Source organism: Fusarium tjaetaba, assembly GCF_013396195.1.
Source record: "Fusarium tjaetaba strain NRRL 66243 chromosome Unknown NRRL66243_c0000255, whole genome shotgun sequence".
Lineage (NCBI taxonomy): Eukaryota > Fungi > Ascomycota > Sordariomycetes > Hypocreales > Nectriaceae > Fusarium > Fusarium tjaetaba.
The window spans coordinates 1-24,550 of NW_023501451.1; the positions used below are offsets into that span (position 1 = coordinate 1).

A 24,550-nucleotide genomic window follows, 5' to 3' on the forward strand; every position below is an offset into this window, starting at 1 on the left:
ATATAATATATTACTATTTAATTAAAGGTTTTTTATTATAAGTAAGAAATTCAAATAAACTTTTAGTAAAATATTTATAAAATACCCTATATTATAGATAGCTAGTAAACCTATAGAGAGATTAATAGGTTAAATAGCAATAATAAGCCTAGTTTCCTAAAATTGGAAGGGTTATATAACTAGCTACCTCTCTTTTCTAAGCTAGCTAGAATGGAGAAAATTGGATCAATCAAGCACCAATTCAATCAGCGGTTTGACAGCCTGCCTTTAACGGAATAGGGATGCTGCACAGCCCAAAACCGGTTTCATGCTATGCGCCGAAATACGGCTTCTAGTGCAAACCTTACGGCAATGAGTCAGTCCATAGTGGACTGATTGACCTTATCAGAGCAAATCAAGCCATTCAGCCAAAGAGCTTAGGCTCTCGAATAGGGGGGGACTACGGCTAACTATTGTTCCGCTGCTTATTTAAAGGAGTACACTTCTACTACCTGGTCATCAAGGTAGAAAGGTATAGAACTTACTTAGCTCAGTCGTTTGTCTTTCTTTTTCTTCCCTGCCCGCCCGACGTGTCTTACACCTCACCCTCTTAAAATTGCTGATTTGTATCATACTTGATTCCCATTCAGCATCGGCTTGCAGAGATGGTAGAGCCAAAGCCCAAAGCACTCATCGTCGAAGCTGGGATTGCCGGTCTTTCCACAGCATGGTGGCTAGATAAGGCAGGTTGGTCATGCATCATAATCGACAAGGCCCCTGGCATTCGCAGCGGCGGATACGTCGTCGGCTTAACAGGCATCTGCTTAGAGACCGTTAAAGAGATGGGCCTCCTGAAACAGCTCGAAGATGTATCGTTCAAGGCTGATAAGAATACCATCAGAGATGTCCGAGGTCGAAAATTACTTGAGGTGGGATACACAGATATTCACGGCAAATTGGGGAGCTATTCAGTCTGCCGCGATGACTTAGCACGTCTCATCTGGACCGCGCTTCCTCCAAGCGTAGATGTGCGCTTTTCTGAGACTGTCAACTCTGTAACCGAAGAAGAAGATGGGATTGTAGTTACACTTACCAGCGGTGATGCAATGAACGTTCAACTTCTCATTGGCGCTGACGGTATCCGATCAATGGTACGAAGTATGATTTGGAAAGATCAAGACTTCCAGGTAGATTTGGGATATTCCTATTCTGTCTACGACGTAGAGGAGATCGTTAGGCTGGAAAGCGATTGCGTGTCTTTCAACAGTCCTGGTCATTTCGATATTCTCTACAGGATCCGCAAGGGCCGGCTTGCGGCACTCCATGTCTGGAGGAATGATTATACCAAGCAATACGGCGAGAAATTCAACACCAGAGATCGTCTTGCAAAGTTCCAAACTCTGAGGTTACTGGCTGGAGATAACATGCAACTCGCAGACGTGCTCAGCGCTGCTGAAAAGTCTGGGACAACGCCACTCGTTGACACTCTAACCATGGTCCAAATGCCGCGGTGGTCTAAAGGTCGAGTCCTTCTTATGGGCGACGCAGCACACTGTCTCACATTGATGTCTGGTCAAGGAGCAGCCATGGCTATCACTTCAGCTGGTATCTTGGGAAAGGAGATTATGGCCTCGGGCAGCCTTTCTGAGGCACTAGAAAACCACGAACGCAAGCAACGACCTCGTGTCGAGAGACTTCAGAGACGCAGTGAGGAACTAGCCGCCTGGTATATCCCGAAGAGCACATTCTGGTACTGGCTGAGGAACATGATGCTTAAACTGATGCCATACTCGTGGATCATCGCGTGGTTCGTAAATGGGCTTAAGGAAGAGACGAAACTGACATATGAGAAATAAGAATACTGTGGTAGAGTCTAGGCAGTCCCTCCAATCAATCTACGGTAATATTTGTAAAGTATAGATGACCGTATATTGCATCCTGTCGCGGGATTTGTTAGATAGCTCACGTAGGGCTTGAAGTGCAGCCGGTTCAATTTGGCAATAAATTGCAACGAAAGGGACAGCTCTCGAGCTCAGCTCGGCTCAGAGAGCAAAATGTATTCAGAAATGAAGAAGACCTTTAACGCTCACCCGTGCCACATACCGGTATACACATTCCAATCAGGATCCAGAGGCCTTGGAGAAATGGTTGCCGTCACAAGGCAATCCAAGGATGACAGGATAGTACACGAGATAGAATATATTCTTTAAATCTTTAAAGTTTATTAATTATCTTTACTATTTATTTTAATAAGACTTTTTTTTAAAAAAGAAAATTAATATTTCTTTTTAATTATATTTTTTTTATAATTTCTTAAATTTTTTATAAATATATAAATTTATATTGTATTATTATCTAGTTAAGCTTTTAGTATTATTCAAACTTATATTGGTAATATATTATATTAATACTTTATATAATAGCAAAACCTGCTAAGCATTTTAAGGCTCCTTAGAAACTTATTTAAGGTTATTTTATTCTTTATCTTTTTTACTCTTTACTTTAGCATTAAATTAGCCTTAAATAAAACCTTACAGTTAAGCCTCTTGTCCTGAATAGTATTATCAAGTTTATCTATATACTTGGCCCTGGTTTTAGGATATATCTAAACTGATTATAAGACTTCTCTAATTAACACACTTGCTAGATTATTTAAATGTTTCTTTAAGCTGTCTATGCTTTTTAGTTCATCCTTTATTACCTGGCTATAGATTTTATATTATAATAAATAGTCTTAACACTATTAGCAGACTTATCATGGCCTTTAGAGCTGACTCTTTAGCGGACGAGCATTACCCATTATACCGTTTCTGAGTTAAGTAAGTGGAATTAGGTGCGGGACTGACAAGTTCTCTTATCAAATAATACCATGCTCCCTGGGAGCAATATACGACAAAGTGTCTATAATATATACATAGAACACATCATGACTTGGTAGAGAAATACTACTATAGAAAGCTCAATTCAATCATACGCTACTCTGTACTTCTTATGGATATATATTCTGCCAATATATATACGTCTTACCCATAAAGCTGTCTATGGAAAACAAGCTCAACCCAGGTGCCCGTGCTTAATCCGAGGTGGCTCTTTGCATTGTCAAAGAAAAAGGTAATGCCCGGAGAAGAAGCCCAGTCTTGAGGTGGCGGCATAATGCCGTTAGGAAAAGTGTAGTTGATCCGGAGATTTCCGTTTTCAAACAAGGTCACCGTGCCTGCTGTCTGCGAATACAAGACAGTCACGATAACCTGTTCCAGATCTCGAAAGGATGTCGTACTTCTAATTGAAATATACTCAGTAAGCGTTGTGGGAAAAAGAAAGCATTGCTAGAATTTGATCTTAAGATGAAGGCATAGTGGTAGACTTACTGTAAATGAAATCTTTTGTCAACACCCTTCTCATCCTTTCCATAATAGTAGTAGTCACAGGTGATTACACCATTGAGAGGCTTGACAATCTCCAATCCGACCCCACGGTGAAAGGCAAATATTCCTGTGCCCTCGAAAATGCTGTAGACTCTAAACAGGCATTGTACGGCTGAAACCGGCTGAAGTGCCGGGCCAATCATCTTCGCAGCGAACGTATAGGAATCTCCGACACTATCAAAATCGTTAGCCGTCCCCTCGCAAAAATATTCGGCGTTTCTACAGCGAGTCACTCAGTGAACCTACTTAGTAAGCATTTCGCGTCCAGTACTTAGAGATAGGGATGTGGCGTTGTACCAATAACGGTAGCCAGGAATGTTATCAGCGACGACGGTCCAGAGCTGCCCTTCTTGATCTTCTGTCCCAGAATTGAAATAAACTTCGCCATCGCTTGGGCTGCGGATCGACGGGCGTATAGAACCAGGACAAGTAAAAATATCCTTTATCTGGGCGGCGAAAGCGTTGGTCAGGGTGTCTGTAAAGAAGGAAAGGTCAAACGGGAAGGGGCTTGCGTAACTGCCAGAGTCCCCTGTAGGCATATTAAAGATCAACTTGCTGTCTTCAAACAGCCACAGGTTGGAGGAGTTCACTCGCATTACTACGTAATGCCACACTCCGTCAGGTAGGATGCTTGACGGGCCTGAGAGCCCGCTACTCCCCGTTGTTCCAAGAGTCGTCCATTGTATATTCTGACCTGCTGCAAGTTGCAAGACGGGATATGGGCCATTGCCCTTACGGATAAGCGGCCCCGTGAAGGACATTTCTCCGACAGGTGCATCGAACTGGCTTAAAGCAACCCGAAAACCAAACAGGAAGCCCGCAGAGGTATCGCCAAAGCCGGGTATTTTCCACCCACCCTGTGCGCTAAGCAGGGCATTTGGACCACCAGATTGAGTAGATAATTGGAGGTTCCCATCGGGAAGGACCACTGCCCCTGGTTTGCCTGGCCCTTCTTGTTTTGTGCTCCAGCTCATCTCCGGCCTTCCAGGTACATAGCGTGTCAAACTTCGCATCGCGTCCGATGCAACAACAAGCCAACTGTCATCATCGGGCCTTTCGGCGTTGTGCTTCTTCGCAGCTTGACCGCGGAAGTTAAAGCGCAGCGTATATGTTCCCGCTGATGTGACTCCGTAACGAACAGCGAATTGGGTGTTTCTATCCCCAAACACCGTAATATCGTAAAAGAAGTCTATAGATGGGGAGCAGAGAATCTTGAGATCCTTGGGCTGACACTCCGTTACAGGATAAGGTGTGATGATGAATTCTTGCGAAAGATTTCTGCTATCCGTGCATTGGATCAGCGTATCGAGACCTGTGATATCGAACTCAGCCACTGAAGCAGGCATAGTGACGACGACGTCGTAGATATTGTTGGCGAATGGTTGAAAGTTCGCCAGCAACCGAAGCTTGAAGTTCCCTGGTAGTGTGCCTTGTCCCAGTATATAGCTTGCTTCGAATGCACCGTACGTATCTGGAGCGCTGAATATGACGACAGCTGCATTTGCGTCGGTCGAACTCACGGGGTAGACCAATCCAGTGAAGTAAACACTGTTATCAACCATCGGTTGCTTATTACGCAGGACTTTGACAGTGAATTGCGCGGAGATCCCTATCGAGGCTTTAAACAAGCCATCGCCTTCAAGTGTAATGGAAAGATCCGACTGGTCCGGTAGCGTATATGGACTTCCTGTCGCCGGGATTCCGTTAACAGCAACGGCTACCTGCATCTGGCTGGCTCCCAGGGGAACGTAGCTAACCAGATAGGAGCCATCGAGGCGATCTAGGATCTCTGTCACGACTAGCTGGGAAGTGGACTGCGAAAGCACGGAAACGATATCTCCACCCATATATCGTCGATTGCCGTTCTCGCTGGCGGCTGTAACCAAGAAGCTCGAGATATTGTCCTGGACGTGTTTACGCCAGAACGCTAAAGCATTAGCTGTAGGCGGAGCGGAATCCATAAGATATGGGCCCGGTCCAAAATCCACTGAGCTCCTACTGACCCGAACCACAGGCGGGATCGAAAGGTCTGGATGCTTCGCCGCCGGTTGGACAGTTGCTCTATAACCCCGACCCTTCCGCTTGATGACCACGTTGCTAATCTCGTTGTACGTTGAAGCAACGTGCAGCTCCGAGGGATCCCACAGCTGACTCTCTTGGACGATTGACTCCGCCTCATCGAAAGGCAGTATGTCGAAATACGGTAGTGTCGTCGGCAGTTCCATTGCCGGTCCATAACAGCGCAGTTCTTGAAGAGCTGGCCATGAATTGATCTTGAAATCTACCGGACTTCCAGTTGCTTGAACTCTAGGATCACTCCGCGCGCAAACAACGATCGTATCCTCCCGGGGGGTTGAGGATAAGGTGTAGGAGAATGATACTGTGCCATCTCCGTTTTCAGAAGAGATACCCAATTCAGAATTGAGGTCTAAGCCCCGGAGCACACGAAAAGAGGTACCGACGTTTTCCATAATCCACAAGTAGCCGAGATCATCACGAGCCGTTATCGTGCCTGTTAGAGTTTGGCCTACATAGTAGGACTGCTGGGAAAGCGTAACCGTTGAGGCCGTGACTGAAAATCCTGGTCGGTGGGTTGATGTCGCGACGTTGATGGGACATTGCTCGAGTAATAGCCCGTCAATGGAGATGGAAATTATACAATTAACGTTTGGAAAAATGTATTGGAAGCTGACCTTGTTCCCAGTTCGCCTGGTTTCAGTGATTTGCGGGGTCGGGTGGCCGTTCTGCGTCGTTGCTACGGCCAATACCGTCAGCCCTGGATCCGCGTTATATGGGTTTCCGATGTCGTCAAGAACCGTAACATCAAAATTTGCGTCGTCCCCGGGGTAGCCGGTACAAAGGCCAGGTCCGGCTGCCTTGGTAAGCTTCGTACTTGGTCTCAGTACACACTGGATTTGCAACGGGGATCCGGTGATCGGAGTTCCATCTTCCAACGTGATACCCAGCATGTGTGACGTTTGTGACGGAACCCAGTCGACCTTCAAGGCATCGTTGAACGTGACCAATTTGACAGGGAGTTTTGTTGGCGGAGTGAAGGTTACCTTGTATAAGTCTTCAAATGCAAGGCCATAGAGGGGAGTACTGCGAGAATCTCGGGGCCATATGGTCGCTTGGTTGTGGATACCCATGACTGCAGCCAGAGGGGCATCGAGGAGAGACAACCTAGACGCTGTGCCAGGCGTATCTGTAGAAATGACGGGTATCTGTGCCTCGTAATTCAGTGGTGGATAGGTGATGCTAACGATGTAGCCACCCAGCGTTGTCGGCCTGCTATACGTTGCAAGATACGAAGAAGGCCCTTGGGAGACCCATGTTTTCACCGGGACACGGGTCTCGGAGATGATCGTTGCCGTTAGCTGGGTTTTGTCGATAGCAAGTCCGTTACCCCAGGCGTCTTTTGGATACACCTTCAGCTCGACCTGTTCTCCCACAGTGCCGTTATTGATTCCGGATCCACCAACCACCCATAGGCCGGTGTACTTATTGGAGTCGGGGTTTTCATTGGAACCGCCAGAGTCATCTAATCCGCCGCCGCCACCGCCGCCTCCTCCGCTGCTACCAAACACCGATTTGATGACGCTCCACACAACCGCTGCTTCAACGCCCAGCGCGACCAGCTGCAAAGTTGTTAGCCTTTTGCAAAAGGCCGATTCAAGAAGAACATGAGAAACGTACCGCTGTTCCAACAGCTGAGGCAGCCGCAACCCCAGCGACCTCCGCCATGATCTCGCAAAGTTCCGTCAGCTGTTCGACATCTTTGACCAAATCCCAGAGCGCCTTGACCATATCGTAGATCTTTTTCACGTCGATACCGAAAATTTTGAGTGGACCTATCTCGTCAGTATAGAACCATTTCAATAACACATATACGATAGGATAATACGAACCGTTAGGCAGGTCGTAAGATATCGGAATATCTATGGTGGCAAAAACCTCCGCCGTTCCCGAAAGCTGACCAACCGCCGCAAAGTTCGATGTTGATTTCGATACACCAAGGAAGAGAGTCGGGTGAAGCATGACGAAGATCTTTTTCGTTCCTGGCAGAATCGCCTCGGGACCCAGGATTGCAGTGAAGGAGCCGCTACCTTCTATCCAGTTCATCTTCATCATGATAGCACTCAGGGTAGGCCACCAGCTGCCCGGGAGATTAAAACGTCCAGCCGTGGCAACATATATCGCGTCCATAAAAGAGCAGTCCGGGAGTTGAATGTTGAGTGACAGTACCTTCTGCGTCGCGTCTAATGTCAAGTGAATTTCAGAGGCCAGCGGCGTCTTGCTGCTACGAGCAGTGTACTTCAACAACCCAAATAGCCTACCGGTAAACCCGGGGTTGGAGCTCAGGTTGTCAATGTAGATGTTCAGTTTCAAGTTTGTTAACTTGAGATATCCGTCCACTATTGACCAGCCTGGGAAGCCACTTCCTGTCTGCACACTAACGCTTAAGCTGTCCGGAGTCCAGTTTTGGCCAGAGGGCAGAAACCTGACCTGAGCAGACACTATAGCCAGGCTGCCATAATCGCTCAATCCTGAATCGTTGCTGAACTGTGGAATATCGCTTCTTTCTCTCCAATCGCCACAGTAGTTGCTCAGTATAGCCGTAGCCTGGACTTGGGTATCTATCAAAGCCTGCAAAGATACTGTAAGGGTCTTTGATTCGTCTACACGGGCCGCGATCCTAAGTATGTTCGTCGAACTCTGCTGTAGTGCTGCTTCTCCATAGATGATGACGGTCTGAGTGGAGCTGGTGGTGTCCAGGCCGACCAGACTGGCGTTCAGCCCGAGCTTGGTGACTAGCAAGCTCTTGGCGGATGGACCAATACTCCATGTGATGGATGCAGCAAGCTGCATCTCTATGACCACATCCTTCAGCACCCACTTTGTCCCATTTGGCGCAAAGTTAATAACTAGAGTCGCCGACATGGACGGCTTGTTCGGGTCAATGGGGCAGCCGGAGGGAACGTCTATTGTAGCGTTCGGTACGAGGACCGATAGAACGGATCCTACTGTGATCAGGGGATCAGTATGATTGTCTATGCTAACGGTGATTCGCAACCAGCCTGGCCTCTGATCTGTACCCGTCAGCAACTTGACGGTAGCGTTTATGTTTAGGCCACCGCCGATTTTCAATCGCCCCCTAGCAGTGAGCTGGTAGTTTGACGGAGGACCCAGAGGGTTGAGGATCACTAGTTCTAGAGATGACTCGTCCAGCGCAATTCGGTCTGTTATAACCCATGGGCCTCCTTGGCTGAGGGTGAAGTATAATGCAGTCAGGCTGCCGATTTCGGTATTCCTGGTAACGTCAATTCCACAGCTGAGTAGAAGCTTGCTAGTGGACATGAAATCGCTTAGTTGGATAGGATAGTCCGCTGTACATCGGTTAGCAGAAAGACTAATGGCGGCCTACCTCCAGTAGAATGACTGACCTGGCACTGGAGATGGTATCCTAGATAAGTCTAACGTTTGCCCGCCAAACTGTTGAAGTTGGTATATGGTAGATGCCGCTACTCCGGCACCACCATTGAGTGTCTTCACGTCAACTTGAGCGTGGAAGATATCGTCTCCTGGTCCGTTTCTCCAGAATTCGGCCCAAACTTGGACCCGTAATCCGGGGCCAAGCAAGGACAAGCTGCCAACCAGTCGAGCTCTGGCTTGCATCGTTGCTTGATCGCCAGCATTTGATATAAGCACTGTGAGCGATCCTTCAGGTAGAACGAGACTATCATAGACAGTCCACTTCTCTGAGAAATAAACAACGATATTTACAAGACGGAGGCTGTAACTGCTAGTCCCAGTAAGTTTCTTGAATTGCACGTCTAGTTGTGCGCCGGAGGATGAAAATGCCGCCTCGATCTTGATGGGAAACGTAGTAGGCAAGTTCCATCCATTCAACGGGGGCGCATAGCCCGTCATCTGCGGGTCGGATAGAACTACCGTCGGGCTAATGTTCAGGGCAGATACCGGATCCAGGTCAGCTCCGTCCTGCGCCGACAAGTGTGCCCAGAACTCAGTTCCGCTTACTGTCTTGGACCCAGCCACAAATGCAACGACAGCCGTGTTAATAACCCTAAAGAAGCCATAAACATATCCAGTCACGATACGTTTGGTTTCATCAGCATTCACGGGATCAGTGAGGTCGAACATAATTCCTAAACTGAGCAAGGTCATTTGGCTGGATATCTGCCAACCATCGTTGTTGGAATACTGAGCCTTTAACAGGACCCGCGTCAGACCTTGATTATTAAACCGTAGGCGGATGCTGCGGTCTCTCCCTCCCACAGGGTCACCGGAAAGGATAAGTTGAACAGGAGACTCGTTAGGTACCGGGTACTGAGTTGAAATAGCGACTAGGTCAGGAGGAACCACGTCGTACGGAACAAAAGCATTATCGCCGGCCAGGTCGGTCAGCGATCCGTAGTCGTAGTCTGTGATGCGTGCTAATATCCACGTTTCCTTGTTGCTCGAATCGTATGTGAGGACAGCAGGGAGAGCGTATTGTTCGTCCCGAAGATGAATAGTTCCACGGACGTAGGCCGAATAGTCCCAAGAGTTTGTTACTCTTGTCTTGGACACAGATGAAAGACATAATCTTTGACCATACTGACTATGAACACCGGTATGATTTGTCTTGAAAGTTTGAGCTTGGCTGCTATTGGCTGTGACAAATATGTTCAGATCTGACAGAAAAACCTGGGGCCATATGTGGTCTTCTGATGGGGGCGACGACCAGATCGCGCCGGGGCACTGGACTGCGACACTACATGACTGAACCGCCATTGCTGTCGAAAGAGAGAGAACTATTTCGACTTCTAGCAAAGCTCCACGCCGGGAAACGTACGTTCTCATATATTCCAGGTTCGGCGGAACGAATACCTTGCCAGTGCCCCTCACCACCAAGTCCATGACATCGATAGCCGTGAGATTCATGGAGGGGCTGATTGCGGCTGACAAAGTGATGGTCTTAGTCTCAGAACTGTCGAACTCTGCTTTTACCAACACATCGGCTGTTTTAATGCCCACCAACCCTGCAACTTGCAGAAGATAATTCCATGGGCTATCGACCGTGTCACGGCGTATGATTGCTGTGCAACCCACCCGCTTCAGAGTGATATTTTCAACAGGTGTCCAGTCGAAGCCGCCCATGACCAAAAGTTCGATGCTCTTGAGGTACGACGGTTTAGCTGGGGTTCGGTGGACTACCACACGAGCAGAAAGCACGCTGCTTCCTTCGTCTACAAGTTGAGCAATTACATCTGACGACGCACCGCTGATCGCCTTGTCAAAATCCAGTGTGGAATCTAGAGCCCTAACAAGGTTCCGTGCGTCCGTGGTGATCCGGTTATCCATTAGAGTCAATGTCAGGATGAATTCGACTTCCGAGTCTGAGAGTAAGTCCGGAATCTGACCCTTTACCATAAAGAGCACGTCGTCAACTTCCAGTGTCGCTCCAAGGCTAATATCTAGAGTGTTGCCTCCTATGAACGAGTGAGTACAACTATCTGTCGTGGGGACTTTACAGGACTTGAGACGTACCTGCGTTGCCTGACATTCTCAGGCCTATGTTGAGCGATGCTGCCTGAAGTATAAAACCTGGGCATATCTCCCAATCGCTCGAGAGCTCGACAGTCAGATTTCCATAGAAAGAATAGCTCAGGGCACTCTCTCCTGCGCTTTGATGGCCTCTTGCCCTGCCCTTGGGTGGGGGAGGTTGAGGCACTGGGAAAGCCAAGTATTGCTGTGAACTATTGAGGATAATAGCCACAGCCTGGCTGATCTTCCTCAAGTCATCATCGCTGATGGCTCCCATGGTCCCGATCCACAAGAAGCCGAATCAAGTTTTTAGTAACAGTTGAGTTAGGCCGAAGGAGGTGTCTCTCTCATTGATACAATAGTCCAAATTTTATCAACAAGGGCTTTATGGCCGTGTTTATTTTTTTTAGCCGTCTGATGCATATGAAATGAGAACTTCGAGCTATCTCCTCAACTAATTAGTGGGGGAGATACCTCATTCCACCCATGTGTCAATGAAATACGGCAAACCCCTCTTTCTAGCCCGATTATCTGCTTCAGCCAGCCACATTGTGCTTGCTAGATACCAACATACCAATAGCTGCAATGACCTTGGCGCCTGTCCCGAATCTTGCGCACGGAAATATGTGATTCATGCACGAACATGCACAAAAATGGCACTATTGAGTGAACTGAGACAAGACTGGGAATAGTTTCTTGGCGTGAGACCATAACCCCTAGCCCGATTCTCCTTTAGCCAGTCACATTTAGCTCACTAAACACCGAAATAGGAATAGATGCGACTGGCCTGAGAAATTCGGGCATTGTATACGAGCGGAACCATTAGAGTTCCCTAAGTCTATACAGCTTTGAGTGTGTTGGCTCGTGGAAAATTGATCACATTGTCATTTTCTAACGCTTTTTACATTTTCCGCGCCCTTCTACCCTCTCGCAGATCCTTGTTCATGCACGCATAACCTCCCACGTGGGAAGCTGAAAATTAGTTAATTGGGGAAGAAGCCGAGGTCCCAAGTGACAAATGACATGGGTCCCGCCACTCTCTGGAACTTTCACATCCTTATCTTTTCCTTTCTTCACTGTAACAGACCCCTAAGCGACAAGCAATTGAGAAGTTCCTACGTTGCTTCTCCCCATGTCGTTTCTGCTCCTTGACCATCATGACCGAACGCAACCAACGAACGCTCATAATTAACTCTCAACAGCTGAACCAGAGGCTGCTCCAGATAAACGGTTCCATCTATCAGGTAAGACCTCTAGTCGCAACAAAAATACGAAATTTCCTCCTCTCTGATATGGACTACTATAGCCCTATACGCAAATTGTCGTGATAGATAGCAACTATGGAGATTGCAATGTCGTAGATATCTGCAAAGCCAAAATCAATCCCCAGACAGGAGCCTATCAACCCTTCATTGACGGCGGCTCGTCATACTCACGGTCTATCATTGACGTTGGGTACGGAACTACACCCTACAACACTTTACTTACAGTCTTGGAGAAAGTCGGACAGCCGAAGTTCAAGTTTCCCACTGGGGTTTTCGAAAATGAGCCGGCCAAGTATGACGAAGCGTTGGTTGATATGCTGCAGGTAAGTCATTAATCCTTTTTGATGATCGTGTCAGCGCCACTCAAAGGTCGGGTCGCTAACTTTTTCTAGTTCTCGCATATAGATGAGGATCACTGTGGGAAAGGTAAAACACGTAAACCAGTGATTTGGTCGCATCTTTCATGTGCCAATGCAAAGATGATTTTGCTAACCCATTATTTGTAGGAAGGGATCTGATACGGGCCATAAACGACTCCAGATCCGCAGTACCAAGAACTCGGTTAAGCAATAGCTTTGAGGGAACAAAAGTTACCTACCATGAACTAGAAAGCTTGGAGAACTACTTCAGCCTACAACCTGTTGTTCCTCAAGGCAAGAAATCAAGACCCAGGCCCCTCAACCCCACAAGTCTCGAGTGTAAGGACCATGAAGACTGGATTATTGGACTCGGAGATACAACAGATTTCCGATACATGTATTGGTTCTATTACCAACTATTGGAGAAAGAACACGATGAACCAAAGGACGAGGACTGGGAGGAACTGGCGGAAGAGTCCCCCAATCCCACGTTCACTCTGGAAGTCCCATATAAAAACTGCCTTTACGAAGACGATGAGGAACTGAAATACAAGTACCTGTGCGTGCAAGCTCACATCTGTCTTCAGCGCTGGGGCAGGATGGGTGTTGTAAATGACTGGCAGAATGTCATGTGCAAGAAGCGAAATGGCAACAACGCAAGTGAAGTGCCAGTTCAGTGGGAGGTCATAACAACATACAAAGTCAATGCACCCCCAGGACGGGACCCAGATGACCTCATATACGTCACATTACCACCTGCAACGCTGAAGAAGGCTCAAGGAATCAACTCTCCTCGAGATTTCGCAAGGATAAAAGAAGCACTACGAGAATTAGAAGTTGCAGGTCAGAACCAACTATGGAATCCTGTGCCACTGTTACCCATTAGCTTTCCTCCAATACAGGGGAGCAGATTAGATCTCGAAAATGGGGATATGTGGAACGTCGAATTTGTCGGTCCAACAGAAGAGCTTTACGATCAACTTCGGAAAGAAACAGCCATTGCACGATTCGAGACAGCCGAGACAAGAAACGGCGGCGAGTTTGGCCCGCACACGGAGGCGTCAGGTCAGCTTGTGAAAGGCGAAGATATCAAGAACCGTGCTAGCATCATTACCCTGTTTACCAGCGAGTTCACGAAGCCAGAGTTCAAGATGTTATTCACAGGCGACGCCCATGACCGTAGCTGCGACATTCAAAATACGGTTAATTCATTCCTTGGGAACTACACAGATATTCAGGAGGTGCACGTTTTGAAGGTGATTCTTCACGACAACTTCTTGACATCATCGGCTAATGTCCCAAACAGGTTCCACATCACTGTTCCGAAATTACATCAGACACAAATTTCTACCGCGCCATACGCGCTCGTGTGTATCTAATTTGGTAAATTCCTAGACTCCACATCGTATCTGCTGCTTTTCAATTGTGAACAGGTCTAACATTTTTGTACCTAGTGGCCAGCAGAAGAAACACGGCAATCCTTCCCTTACTACACTCCGCGCGATTGCGCAGGGCTTTGAAAAGGACCAAGACGACTATGATCCCAGCGAGATTCCGGCATTCTTATTTTTCTCTGATCCTGGATCGCTGGATCCTGTTACTGTCAAGATCGGAGGGATAGAAGTCAAGACAAAGTCCAATGTCTGGCATCTTCTGAATACAGCTGCCGAGCGGCCGTGGGTGCCGGATCCAACCAGGCCGGATCCAGACCGAGATGTGTACAACTACCGCTGTTTTAGACTTAGAAAAAAGGCCAGTGCAGGCAATGAGTCTTTTGGAAGGGTGGTGCTTGGACATAACCAAGGCGGTGGATTGTCAGTACAATTTACGGTGGCGACCCGCGACAACGAGCCGAACACGGAAATGCTCAATGACTGGGTTGAAATGATGCCGGCTCCATAAATAAATCTTGGGTAGATGATTATCTGATAGGTTAGTCATATATCGATCAAGCAACACTTTCAACAAGGTATAATGGATGTACTTATACCACTGCCATTGCGTGTTTTCTATTGCTAATAATATCATAAGTATTATTTATTTTTCTCTCCTTCTACCCCTTCTTAAATGACTCAAGTGTAAAAGTTATATCTAATTAGCTAATTATCTGGATTAAGTAGTTATATATAGAGTTGATAGTAAAAGGGAAGATATAAGCTACTACCGCTGAGGTGGTTTATTTAAAATACGCGGTGCTGTTAGATCGGGAAAGGGCATTGCATTTACTGTTAGGCTAAACTCTGGCATTGATCGAACTAGACGACCTGTGACTCTGGTTGGCTCGGCTGAAGGGCTGGAGAGCAGATTAAAGGGTTTAACGTCGGACTGTGGCAAACATGCAAGCCAGGGCACCTTATATACTGCGACAATGCTTCGGAGCTATTTATATATAAGTTTCAGGGGTTCATAAGCTTATCTTGGCATCGGGCTTGATAACATGAGCCCTGTTAGTCAAACGATGGTACGACACGTTTTTCTCCATATGCGACGTCATTGGATCACCCAGAAGGTCAACTTCAAATCCTTCAGGCACTTTTCGTACCCTGCAAGGCAGACTAGACTGAAATCTCGGTTAGACTCCCGTCAGCTGAGTGCTCTGCCTCTTGTTGGTGCACGTTTAGTGGGCATGCTGTGATCCTTCGAGAGACTAAGCCCCCACCATCGGGGCTTAGCTGTCAATCATTGTCGGAACCAACACGAGAGCCTTGGTATTTATTCTAACGTTAGTGTCTACAGATTTGAATTGTCAGTCGTATCGTCGTTCCCGCGTTATATCATCAATATGTCACCGATTTCTCAACCACAACCAGCCGCCCAGCCCGCTGGTGCGAAGGCTTCTCTGCCTGTGCAAACGTCTCAGCCAAGAACACAGCAACCGATGAGTATGGGTTTTATTTGAATGAAGAGGTGCTCAGAAGCTGATTCACATCTTTATCTAGAATTCCAACGGCCACAAGATCCTAGAGCCGATCGCAGACGCCCTCGTGATGATATAGAGCGCGATAGATGCTGTCGCGGGCTAAACTGCACATCAGGCATTTATATGGTCCCCTGCGCATGCACACTGTGTTAAATAAATACTTCGTGCTGGGAATCAAATGAAGCTTTACGGGTGGAGGCACTTATGATGAAGCGATATGAAATGCTGTTCTGGGCTATTGTATATACCTGCAGTCTAAGCGCGGGGTCCATACGCATCGACAAATAGGCACTATATACGGGACTGGTCCCAATTTAAGACAACATAATAATAGCTTATGGCTTTCGTTACATGGTGCCAGATGGTAGAACTTCCTAACAACCAACTACAGTGTAGTAATCCCATAGGAAGCCGGGACCAATGCAGATGCCCTCAAGGGTTTCATCATAAAACTGCTGCGGTACGCGGTTGTTGCAATCGCCCTCGTTGGCATACAAATCGATTTGGCAGCTGCCCAGATCTTCAAGCTCGAACCCTCTATGAGGGTTTGGAACACTTTGACAGCCTGTGCGGGCGGCAGGGCATTAGTCATCATTACTGGAAGTATCCTTGAGATCTAGGAACGGAGTAAGTACCTTGATTACCGTCTCCCTCAAGGTCACCAGTCGGAGTCGACTCGCAGTCGCCGTCACCATAGATGGTGAACAACCAAGCATTAGCCGCTGTTGCCAGAAGCAGCAGCGTCATCTTGCGAGTGAGCATCATCATTCTTGCTTGGCGGAATACGTGCTCGGATCTTGATCAGGTCGTCTTCGTATGCTGGGTCCTTTTCAAGGCGTCTTGAACTGGCAGCGTGGAGGAGAGCTTGACGAAAGACGGGGACGTCAATCTTCTTGGGGATATCAATGATTATGTCTGTTTTCCACTGGTCGCCGTAGATCAAGTAGTGGATTGGAAAGGGGACGTCAGCTGCGTGGTCGACTTCGTACTGTTCAAAGACAATGTCGCGCCAGGTCTTGTTGAGGTTTCTGGATGTCATGCTGGAGTAGAGGGAATTGTTTAAGAGCGGGATAAGCTGATATTTATGTTCTTTTCACTTTTTGGTCTTGCCTAAAGTATCGGTTGTTATCTCTATTTTCGTCTTCTTCAGAGCTGCTGTTCAATGCTGGTTGCCGAAAGGTAGTACCAGAGGTGAATTGCAGGTGACTGACAGGTTGAATCAGGGAATCTCCGAGCTGACTGTCAAAGCGCAGCGCCAAGGGTAAATCACAGAGGTTGTTGTGTTGGCTGCTGAACTCACAGTCTCAAATTTAAACAAGATTGGTGGTTTGAATCAAGGAAGTTGAGTTGTTGTGTTGGTCGTTGAACGTAGATCGAGATGGCCAAGTTCGCCAAGTTCAAGTTGGTTACGGCATCATGAACAAATGCGGGGTCAGCACCGGATTCATGCCTCAGGTTAGGAAGATCAGGCATTAAATAGAGTAAGTGTCACATAGTCAGTACGGACGGCCCGTCGGGGAATTAATATGTGCATTTCGACACTTTCCTAAGTGACTTCATCTTATACTAGCTCTTATCAAGTATGCTACTTACGTACTAACCAGGATCTTGTGATGAAAATAGGTATCTGCAGGCGATCAGCGCAAGGTATTCTCAAAGGAGAAGTAGCCGAAGCGGGAGCGGCGGAATTAAACAAGGTCCTTCCTATCAAGGTGTAAATTAGACGATCTTGGTAGATAGTAACCGTCCGAAGCTGGGATCAAGAATTAAACTTGCATCTGAATCGGAAACCTCACGCCATCAAACAGTTCACTCTTGCATCTCTAAGTCTTAGTTGTCTTTGAGCCCCCAAATCATTATTTGAAATGGATCAGCAGCGCTGATCTGTCCTCTAGAACTCGTATTCAGCCAACAGCACGCATGATGGGAGGAATAGCGCTGTGTCAAAACACAATATCTGATCTCAACGAATGCCTAACTTGTTGCGGCATCGGGTGAGAGAGCTACAAGTATCCGTCATTCCTCGAACTTTGGACTTCTCCCGAGGATCGGTAATCACAGATATACATTACCTAGATAGCATGGTTAAGTCTCTTACTGCAACTTTCAGAGAGCAATGGCAATAGCCTATTGAACGCAATATCTGTTTGGTTAACTGTATCCATACCTTGTCTACGCCAGATCAGACCTGAGACATGCATTGCTGATGGGGAAGGTTGCTATGTAACTTGCTGCGTCACGCGTGTGTGTGGAGGTAGTGCGCTCAACTGACTAGGCTTATGACGAATTATGAAGTAATTTGATCAGGCGGGGAATCCATTGCAGTCACAGAGAATTGATATGGTCCGCAGAATTAGAAGGTATAGGATACATTTTTCCGCATATTAGGAATAGTAGTTGCTTAGTCCTGGCCTCTCTGGTTTCAACCACGTACGCCACCCTAGAACCTATGCGGAAGTTGAAGCTCAGAGGTAAAGATGGTGACTCTCTTCTAAAGTTTATCTCGAGGACATACGCTGCGTTCTTATGTAGTATATGCTAGGAAACAGTAACTCCTGGGGATAGTAGGCAAGAATGGAAAGACTTTAATCGATATTTACATTCAGTATTAGGCTGTGTGAGTAATAGCGTTTAACTTGAAATGCTTTCAGGCGTTTTCCATCCCATTTTACCTCCACCAAACCGCATCAAGTAGAATACAGAGATAATTAGCGATAAGGACATGGTTTCGTTATCGCAACGAGATGTCATTAGCTTCAAAGACGAAAACCATGGCTCGGGCCAATTATTACCCGATGTAATTTCGCGTTGATTTACTGAACCCCTCCCAACCTCACACTTACCCAGGGCTCTATTAAACAGTCAAGCATCAACATGTCACAAATTAGCCCACGCCCTGAACCACCTGTAGTCGAAAGAGATGGCTTTTCACTGACCAAGGAACGCTTCTGCGCCAGCATTGGAAATATCGAACGGGTTATTGGGGGCAGATTGCGCGAGCTATTTTGGCCAGAGACTCTGCGATTGAAACGAGACCAGAAAAAAGCAAGCGATGAAGCTCGAGAGCTGTTCAAGAAAAAGGGTTTTTTTCGCAGGACAGCTGAGACATTACGGTATCAGTTTTCATCCCAGGAAGACCAAAGTGGGAGAACAGAAGGAACTTTTGATGAATGCAGTGGCTCAAGGACAGGTTAGTTGGTCAATTCTTTACCGATTCTAGTGATCTAATGCTTTCCAGTGCGATCATGTTCCACCGTCGCTATTGTCGTTGAGACAGTCAATGGAACAAGCTCTACAGCCTTTGTATGAGAAGTGGCAAAAGGACGTGCAAGAATGGGACGCAAACGACAAGCGTAAAAGACTAGAGGAACTAAACAAATGTAAAACTCCGGGCGACAAAGCAAACTACGATCTGGATCTCTTTCTCGAACACTACTTCACCACTAATGGTCAGCCTGATCTTCACAAAACACCAGACCCACTGTCATTAGAGGGATTTGATGACAGACTAGGCCTGCATCTCAAGGCTGGAGAAGTTCCTGGATTGTACACAAAGAGTGGAGGCCCTAGGGATAACCGAACGCTTTGCATCGGGTGGAATACAAAAGCTGTGGATGCACTAGCGGCGTCTATCAACACGCGCGCTCTTGAAGCAAAGAAGCATGAGAAGGAGAAGAAGTGGACGCAAGCCATGGAAGCGCACGAACAGTACTTGTCAACCCTCAAGCCACCTCCCGCAAGCCGAGGCCGAAAGGCAAAGCCGAGTTTTGATCTTGAGAAATGCCAGGGCTCGTATATTATCAAGTGCGATCCTGTTACCGATGGTTGGCAACATCTCAATTGGCACATACTCACCATGAACATTTTCCCAGGCAAAGGGAATAGTCTGAGAGCCAACTTTGATTTCGGCATTATAACAGGAGCTATGTTTCTTTCCAGTGATGAAGAGGTCTTGGACGATCTAGTTGGATCCGAGAATGGCTCGGGAACGGAGGACAGTGATGACTCCGAAGTTCAGAAGGAGACCAAAAAGGGCCGCAAGAGAAGTATGAAGAAAGAGACCAAGGTTGCGAACAAAGGCCGCCCCGCAAAAAAGAAGAAAAGTGTGACTACGCTGTCCCGTCGTGTCTTTTATCGATTGCGTGGAAAGGAGACTGGAGAAGGCGAGATACTGCCTGATGCAGAGGCTGGAGAGATCGAATTCCTCAGCGACGACTGTATTAAGTTCTCTGGCGTGGCATATGAATTCCCTCACGTCGGGAGTAACGTTGAGTTCAGTGGCTACAAGATATCCAGCTCGCCTGAAGGATTCCCGAGGAGTTGGAATGATTATTCTGAAGCGGCTTATGAACGTGCGAGGATCGGACGATGGCGATGAGCTACGCTTACATTATTCAACCATAATTAGACTCGGCTGTTTGAAGCATTCACTCTTCAATTTACTATCAGCATATTTGAATATTTTCTTCCTATCCTAACTCAACAATAAGGCCAATGCTGCCATCTAGCTAGAGTATGGCTTTCCCTTCTTGAGAGTCTCAAGAACTGCAACACTAAGGTTGGGAAGCTTGAAGTTGAAAGCACCCTTGCCATCAGCCTTGAGAACAGTCTTCTTAGTATCAACGACATTGTTGCCCTTGTGAGGATCATTGAACGCAAAAGGATCCTTCTCCTTGTTGGTCAGAAGAGTAAGCTCAGCCTGAGCACCGGGCTTAACACCCTTGAAGGACAGAGACACGGGAACGTCAGCGCCCTTGGTGGTGTTGTACGCAGCACCCTTCCAGATAAGAGTGCCCTTGTCCTCATTCTTGCCAGCGACGTAGTAGAGAGGGTCGAAGTCGGATGTGGCGGGGAGAGTATGAGTCATGGGGTGACCGGCGAAGAGGGACCAGACGTACCAGCTGGTGGAGCGGGTGGTCATGGCGGAGTCGGCGGCGAATTGGATCATGGTGATAGCCCACTGCCATCGGTTCTCGTTTTTGAGGATAGGAGCGTAGAAAGTTCCGGGGATACGATCGGCGTTGCGCTCATAACCGCAGAGAGCGACGGCCTCACCGACACCAGAGATCCACCAGGGGTAAGGCATCAAGTTGCCGCTCCAGCCAGTTCCACCGTTGGGGTGAGTAGAAGCAACCTCACCAATGATGTGGCCGTACTTGTTGTTATCAAACAGGTTGAACTCCTCCACAAGAACATCAGGCTCACGGTAAGGATGGTAGTCACCAATTCCAGGAGCAGGAATGTCGAAACCAGCGTCTGTCTTACCAACGGGGTCGATAGAAGCGCCGGAGGAAATTACGGTGAGGTCAGGGTGGGCCTTCTTGATAGCCTCGAGGAACATGGGGAAGCGGTACTCCTTGTAAGAGTTCCAGCCGGTGGGATAACCAGCGAGCCAATCCTCGTTTCCGACTTCAACGTAGGAGAGTCTGAAAGGCTTGGGGTGGCCGAGCTCAGCGCGCTTCTTACCCCACTTGGAAGTAACGGGGCCTCGGATGAATTCGATCTCGTCTAGGGCGTCGTCGATGAGAGGCTGGAGTTGGTCCTTGGGGGTGACGGAGCCGTCGAGGGAGAGGCCAGCGTAAACACCGACAACTAAAATCTGTTAGCTTGAGTCTAACCGTCACCGAGTTTGAAAGAACTTACTGATTTCGAGGTTCATATCCTCAGCCCACTGGAGATACTCCAAGATTCCAAGGCCGTGGGTCTGCTGGTAGTTCCAGACACCCTCGAAACCAGGGCGGTTGCGGAGAGGTCCGAGGGTATCCTTCCAGTCCCACCAGGTCTTGTTGGTATTGCCCTCGAGCATGTTACCACCGGGGAAGCGCAGCAGGCTCTTTTCTGGCTGTCAGCGACTAATCATGAGAGACTTGAGATGGTGAAACTTACGGGGTGGAGACCTTCGAGAGCCTCGGCAAGATCAACTCGAAGACCGTTCTTGCGGCCCTTATAGGTAGGAGGGAACAAGCTGATAAGGTTAAAGTCAAGATCTCCATCAGCACCCTACAGAACATCAGTATAACTTCAAGCCTCAGTTTTGGCTGCTACTCACCTTGGGATCATAGGTAATAGCAAAAGTGTTGTTGCTGTTAGGAGCGTTCTTGTTGGGAGTAAGCACAAACTCATGCTCAACCCACTGCTTCTTGTTGGCCTTAGACTTGACCTTGACGCTGCCGAAGATATCATCGGTAAGGTTAGATCGCAGAGAAGCAGTAAAGTGGCCCTTGTAAGCGCCCTTGACCCAGAAAGAGCCAGTGTACTTTTGCTTCTTGACATCTATTCCCCAGTATCCCTCGTTGAGGAAACCAATCTCCTTGGCCTTGCCCTTTCCAGGCTTGACGTTCATGGAAACAGGGAGAGCGTCGGAGAGAGGAGTGTCGAGGCGGTTGAGGGAGAGCTTAGCATCGTTGATGGGTCTCCAGCCAGACAGAGAAACAGGGTATTTCTTGCTGTACTGGAAAGCACGGTTGCGGATAAGTTCAGCGTAGATGCCACCATCACCGGAGTTGTTAATATCCTAGCCCCAAGTTAGCATACCAATCATCGCCAGTGGTGAGTTAGACCAACCTCATGAAGGAAGCCATATTGGTGACCACTAGTAGCGTTTCCGCCCTTGCTGTCGACCTTGATGTTGACAGACTCAACAGCCACGAAGCAAGCCGCAGCCGCAAGGATTGAACTGAAGCGAACCATGATGTCAGGTGTTCGATCGACCTTGCCTTGCAGATGAGGTGAGATTTTCAAAAAACTGCGACGCTGCTTCGGTCTTATATAGTGTAATCCTTCAATTCAGGCACAAACCTGCACAATTCAACCGGCTTAACCAACCCCATCCCGTTCCTGCAGGAAACAAGCGGTCCAATAATTGACAAGATAAGCTTCTCCGCACTTTGATGATCGTATCATGGTCACTGCCGAGGAAGCCATTGACACCAGTCAACTTTACCCGAACGCGGGGGGACGATCGTGAGAAAAACGGTTAAATTCTGAGGGGTTGATCATGACGTTTACTAAAAACTGTCGATCATGGCTTTGTTTTTTCGAGTTGGGGTAAAAAGAGCAGGGGTCTTGAGGGGGAAGGGGGAAATGATTCGTGCGCATTAGAAGCTTGTGTGGACCTGAGTCGTATTTTGTCGTGATCTTCATGATTGAACTCGGTGTAGCTCACCAAAATAAGCTTAGCTTTTCCGACTGCACAATTTCTTTCCAATTCATCCACGAATTAACGCGATAAAATACAAGGGGCCAAGGCGTGTTCACATGATGGGAGGCCGGGTAAATGTCACTTGGCTATATCATGTCATGTCATAATCATACTAGCATTCTTTCTGCCTTTCTATCGCTATTTCATTTCGTAAAACACATAAAAACAATTTGCTTCCATTTTCGATCCCCCAATTAGTCTTCGCTTTGCTCCAGGTGATCGGCCTTTTCCTTGCTTGCGAGGAATTGCTGAGGAGTGTTGCGAGGTCGAGTCTTTGCAAACTTGACTGTTGAGAACACAGAGGGTGATTCCTTGAAGATGAGCTCGATCTCTTCGAGGTTGCGACCCATGGTCTCGGGGAAGAACAGGAAGACCGAGATGGGAACGCATGCGGCGATGACGGCGTACACGATGTAGTACTGCCAGCCGATACTCTCGAGAGCGACGGGGGTGACCATGACGACGATGAAGTTCCTGCTGATGTTAATATTTGCGGGAACAGGAAAGAGGAAGGGAGACATACCAGAGCCAGTGGTTACCGGTCGAGATGGAAGACATGGCCATTCGGAGGCGGATGGGAGCAACCTCAGTACAGTACAGGAAGTTGGCGCCCAGGAAACCGATGGGAACAAAGGTGTTGTAAAGGTAAATGAAGCATCCGGCAGCAATCATGGCAGGTTTGTTCTCGCTACCGAAAGAGGTGGTGATAGCGAGGGCGATCATGCAGGCCGACATGCCAACACCGCTGATCATGAAGACGGCGCGACGACCGAAACGATCGATGGTGAAGAAAGCGATGAAAGAAGCGAGGAACTTCCAAGTGAGAGCTCCTCCGGTGAGAATCTTGGCAGTCTCGGCGCTCATGCCCAAGTTCTTCTGGAAGAGAACGTTGGCGTAGACACTGACCAGGTTGGAACCACTCATTTGCTGGTAGAACTGAAGGAGGATACAGAGGGTGAAGCGGTACAGGAGCTTATCCTCACCCATCTTGAGCATATCGCCCAGACGAGCAGCGTTATCGGAAGTTTCTTCGAGGGAGTGCTCAATGCCAGCGACTTCAGCGAGAACCTCTGTGGAGTCGATGGTAAGACCCCGGAGGGCAGCGACGGCGTGACGAGCTTCCTCAGATCGGTTCTTAAGGACGAGCCATCGAGGACTCTCGGGGAAGAAGTAAATGCTGGCCATGAGGATGAGGGAGAAGGCAATGGCAATGGCGATCGGGGGTCTCCATGTAACAGGACCATGGTGAAACTCGAAGAAACCAAGGTTGATCCATGATTCAAGAACGTAACCAAGACAGATGAAGAGACCGGTCAAGACAACCTGACGACCACGGTTCACAGCCGCCGACGTCTCACTCTGCCAAACCGGGACAATGGAACTTAACTGTCCAATACCCAGTCCAATGATAACCCGTCCAATAATGAACTGCGCGAGTCCAAAAGACGACGCCTCAAGGATCTCTCCAATCAAGGAGCAAATCGCCGCAGCAAAGATGACATTCCTACGTCCGAACTTATCACCCGTATACGAGCAACTTAACGAACCGATCAGAGCACCGATGACAAACGTCGCGACGACGAAGCCCTGGAGGGTAGATTTGGAGCTCTTGTCGGCGCCGGTGGAGTTGACGGTGTCGATCTCGGGGAAGGTCTTGACCCAGTCTTCTTCGGAGAGGAGACCGCCGATGCCAGCTTGGTTGTAGCCGAAGAGGACGAAGGAGGGGGCGACGATGGCGGCGATTTGGAGGATGGCGAGGGGCTTGCCGCTGACGCCCATGTATGTTGGCACGCTCATCTTTGAGAGGAATTGGAGAACGGGTTGGGGAAGTGGCCTGGGTTGGAGATTTGGTT

The 24,550-nt window shown here is 48.0% G+C and overlaps 7 protein-coding genes across 7 annotated transcripts; 3 read left to right on the forward strand and 4 right to left on the reverse strand.

Moving 5' to 3' along the window:
• Positions 1-644: 644 nt before the first annotated feature.
• Positions 645-1,835, forward strand: FTJAE_10800 (FAD binding domain protein; the record flags this gene model as incomplete). The annotated part of the gene is made up of 1 exon (XM_037343678.1): positions 645-1,835. One exon carries the CDS (start codon positions 645-647, stop codon positions 1,833-1,835), a length of 1,191 nt encoding a protein of 396 aa, XP_037202098.1.
• Positions 1,836-3,002: 1,167 nt separating this feature from the next.
• FTJAE_10801 (uncharacterized protein) lies at positions 3,003-11,229 on the reverse strand (the record flags this gene model as incomplete). The annotated part of the gene is made up of 7 exons (XM_037343679.1): positions 3,003-3,258; positions 3,348-3,578; positions 3,651-7,042; positions 7,101-7,255; positions 7,313-8,791; positions 8,849-10,897; positions 10,956-11,229. 7 exons carry the CDS (start codon positions 11,227-11,229, stop codon positions 3,003-3,005), a joined length of 7,836 nt encoding a protein of 2,611 aa, XP_037202099.1.
• An 880-nt stretch (positions 11,230-12,109) lies between these two features.
• Positions 12,110-14,478, forward strand: FTJAE_10802 (uncharacterized protein; the record flags this gene model as incomplete). Its single annotated transcript, XM_037343680.1, has 6 exons — positions 12,110-12,196; positions 12,259-12,540; positions 12,610-12,643; positions 12,826-13,832; positions 13,883-13,959; positions 14,010-14,478. 6 exons carry the CDS (start codon positions 12,110-12,112, stop codon positions 14,476-14,478), a joined length of 1,956 nt encoding a protein of 651 aa, XP_037202100.1.
• Positions 14,479-16,211: 1,733 nt separating this feature from the next.
• Positions 16,212-16,535, reverse strand: FTJAE_10803 (uncharacterized protein; the record flags this gene model as incomplete). The annotated part of the gene is made up of 1 exon (XM_037343681.1): positions 16,212-16,535. One exon carries the CDS (start codon positions 16,533-16,535, stop codon positions 16,212-16,214), a length of 324 nt encoding a protein of 107 aa, XP_037202101.1.
• Positions 16,536-18,776: 2,241 nt separating this feature from the next.
• Positions 18,777-19,874, forward strand: FTJAE_10804 (uncharacterized protein; the record flags this gene model as incomplete). The annotated part of the gene is made up of 1 exon (XM_037343682.1): positions 18,777-19,874. The coding sequence occupies one exon, from the start codon at positions 18,777-18,779 to the stop codon at positions 19,872-19,874; it is 1,098 nt and encodes a 365-aa protein (XP_037202102.1).
• Positions 19,875-20,000: 126 nt separating this feature from the next.
• Positions 20,001-22,186, reverse strand: FTJAE_10805 (alpha-n-arabinofuranosidase A; the record flags this gene model as incomplete). The annotated part of the gene is made up of 5 exons (XM_037343683.1): positions 20,001-21,088; positions 21,140-21,329; positions 21,383-21,496; positions 21,546-22,010; positions 22,061-22,186. The coding sequence occupies 5 exons, from the start codon at positions 22,184-22,186 to the stop codon at positions 20,001-20,003; spliced, it is 1,983 nt and encodes a 660-aa protein (XP_037202103.1).
• Positions 22,187-22,891: 705 nt separating this feature from the next.
• FTJAE_10806 (sugar transporter) lies at positions 22,892-24,494 on the reverse strand (the record flags this gene model as incomplete). The annotated part of the gene is made up of 2 exons (XM_037343684.1): positions 22,892-23,171; positions 23,221-24,494. 2 exons carry the CDS (start codon positions 24,492-24,494, stop codon positions 22,892-22,894), a joined length of 1,554 nt encoding a protein of 517 aa, XP_037202104.1.
• Positions 24,495-24,550: the final 56 nt, after the last annotated feature.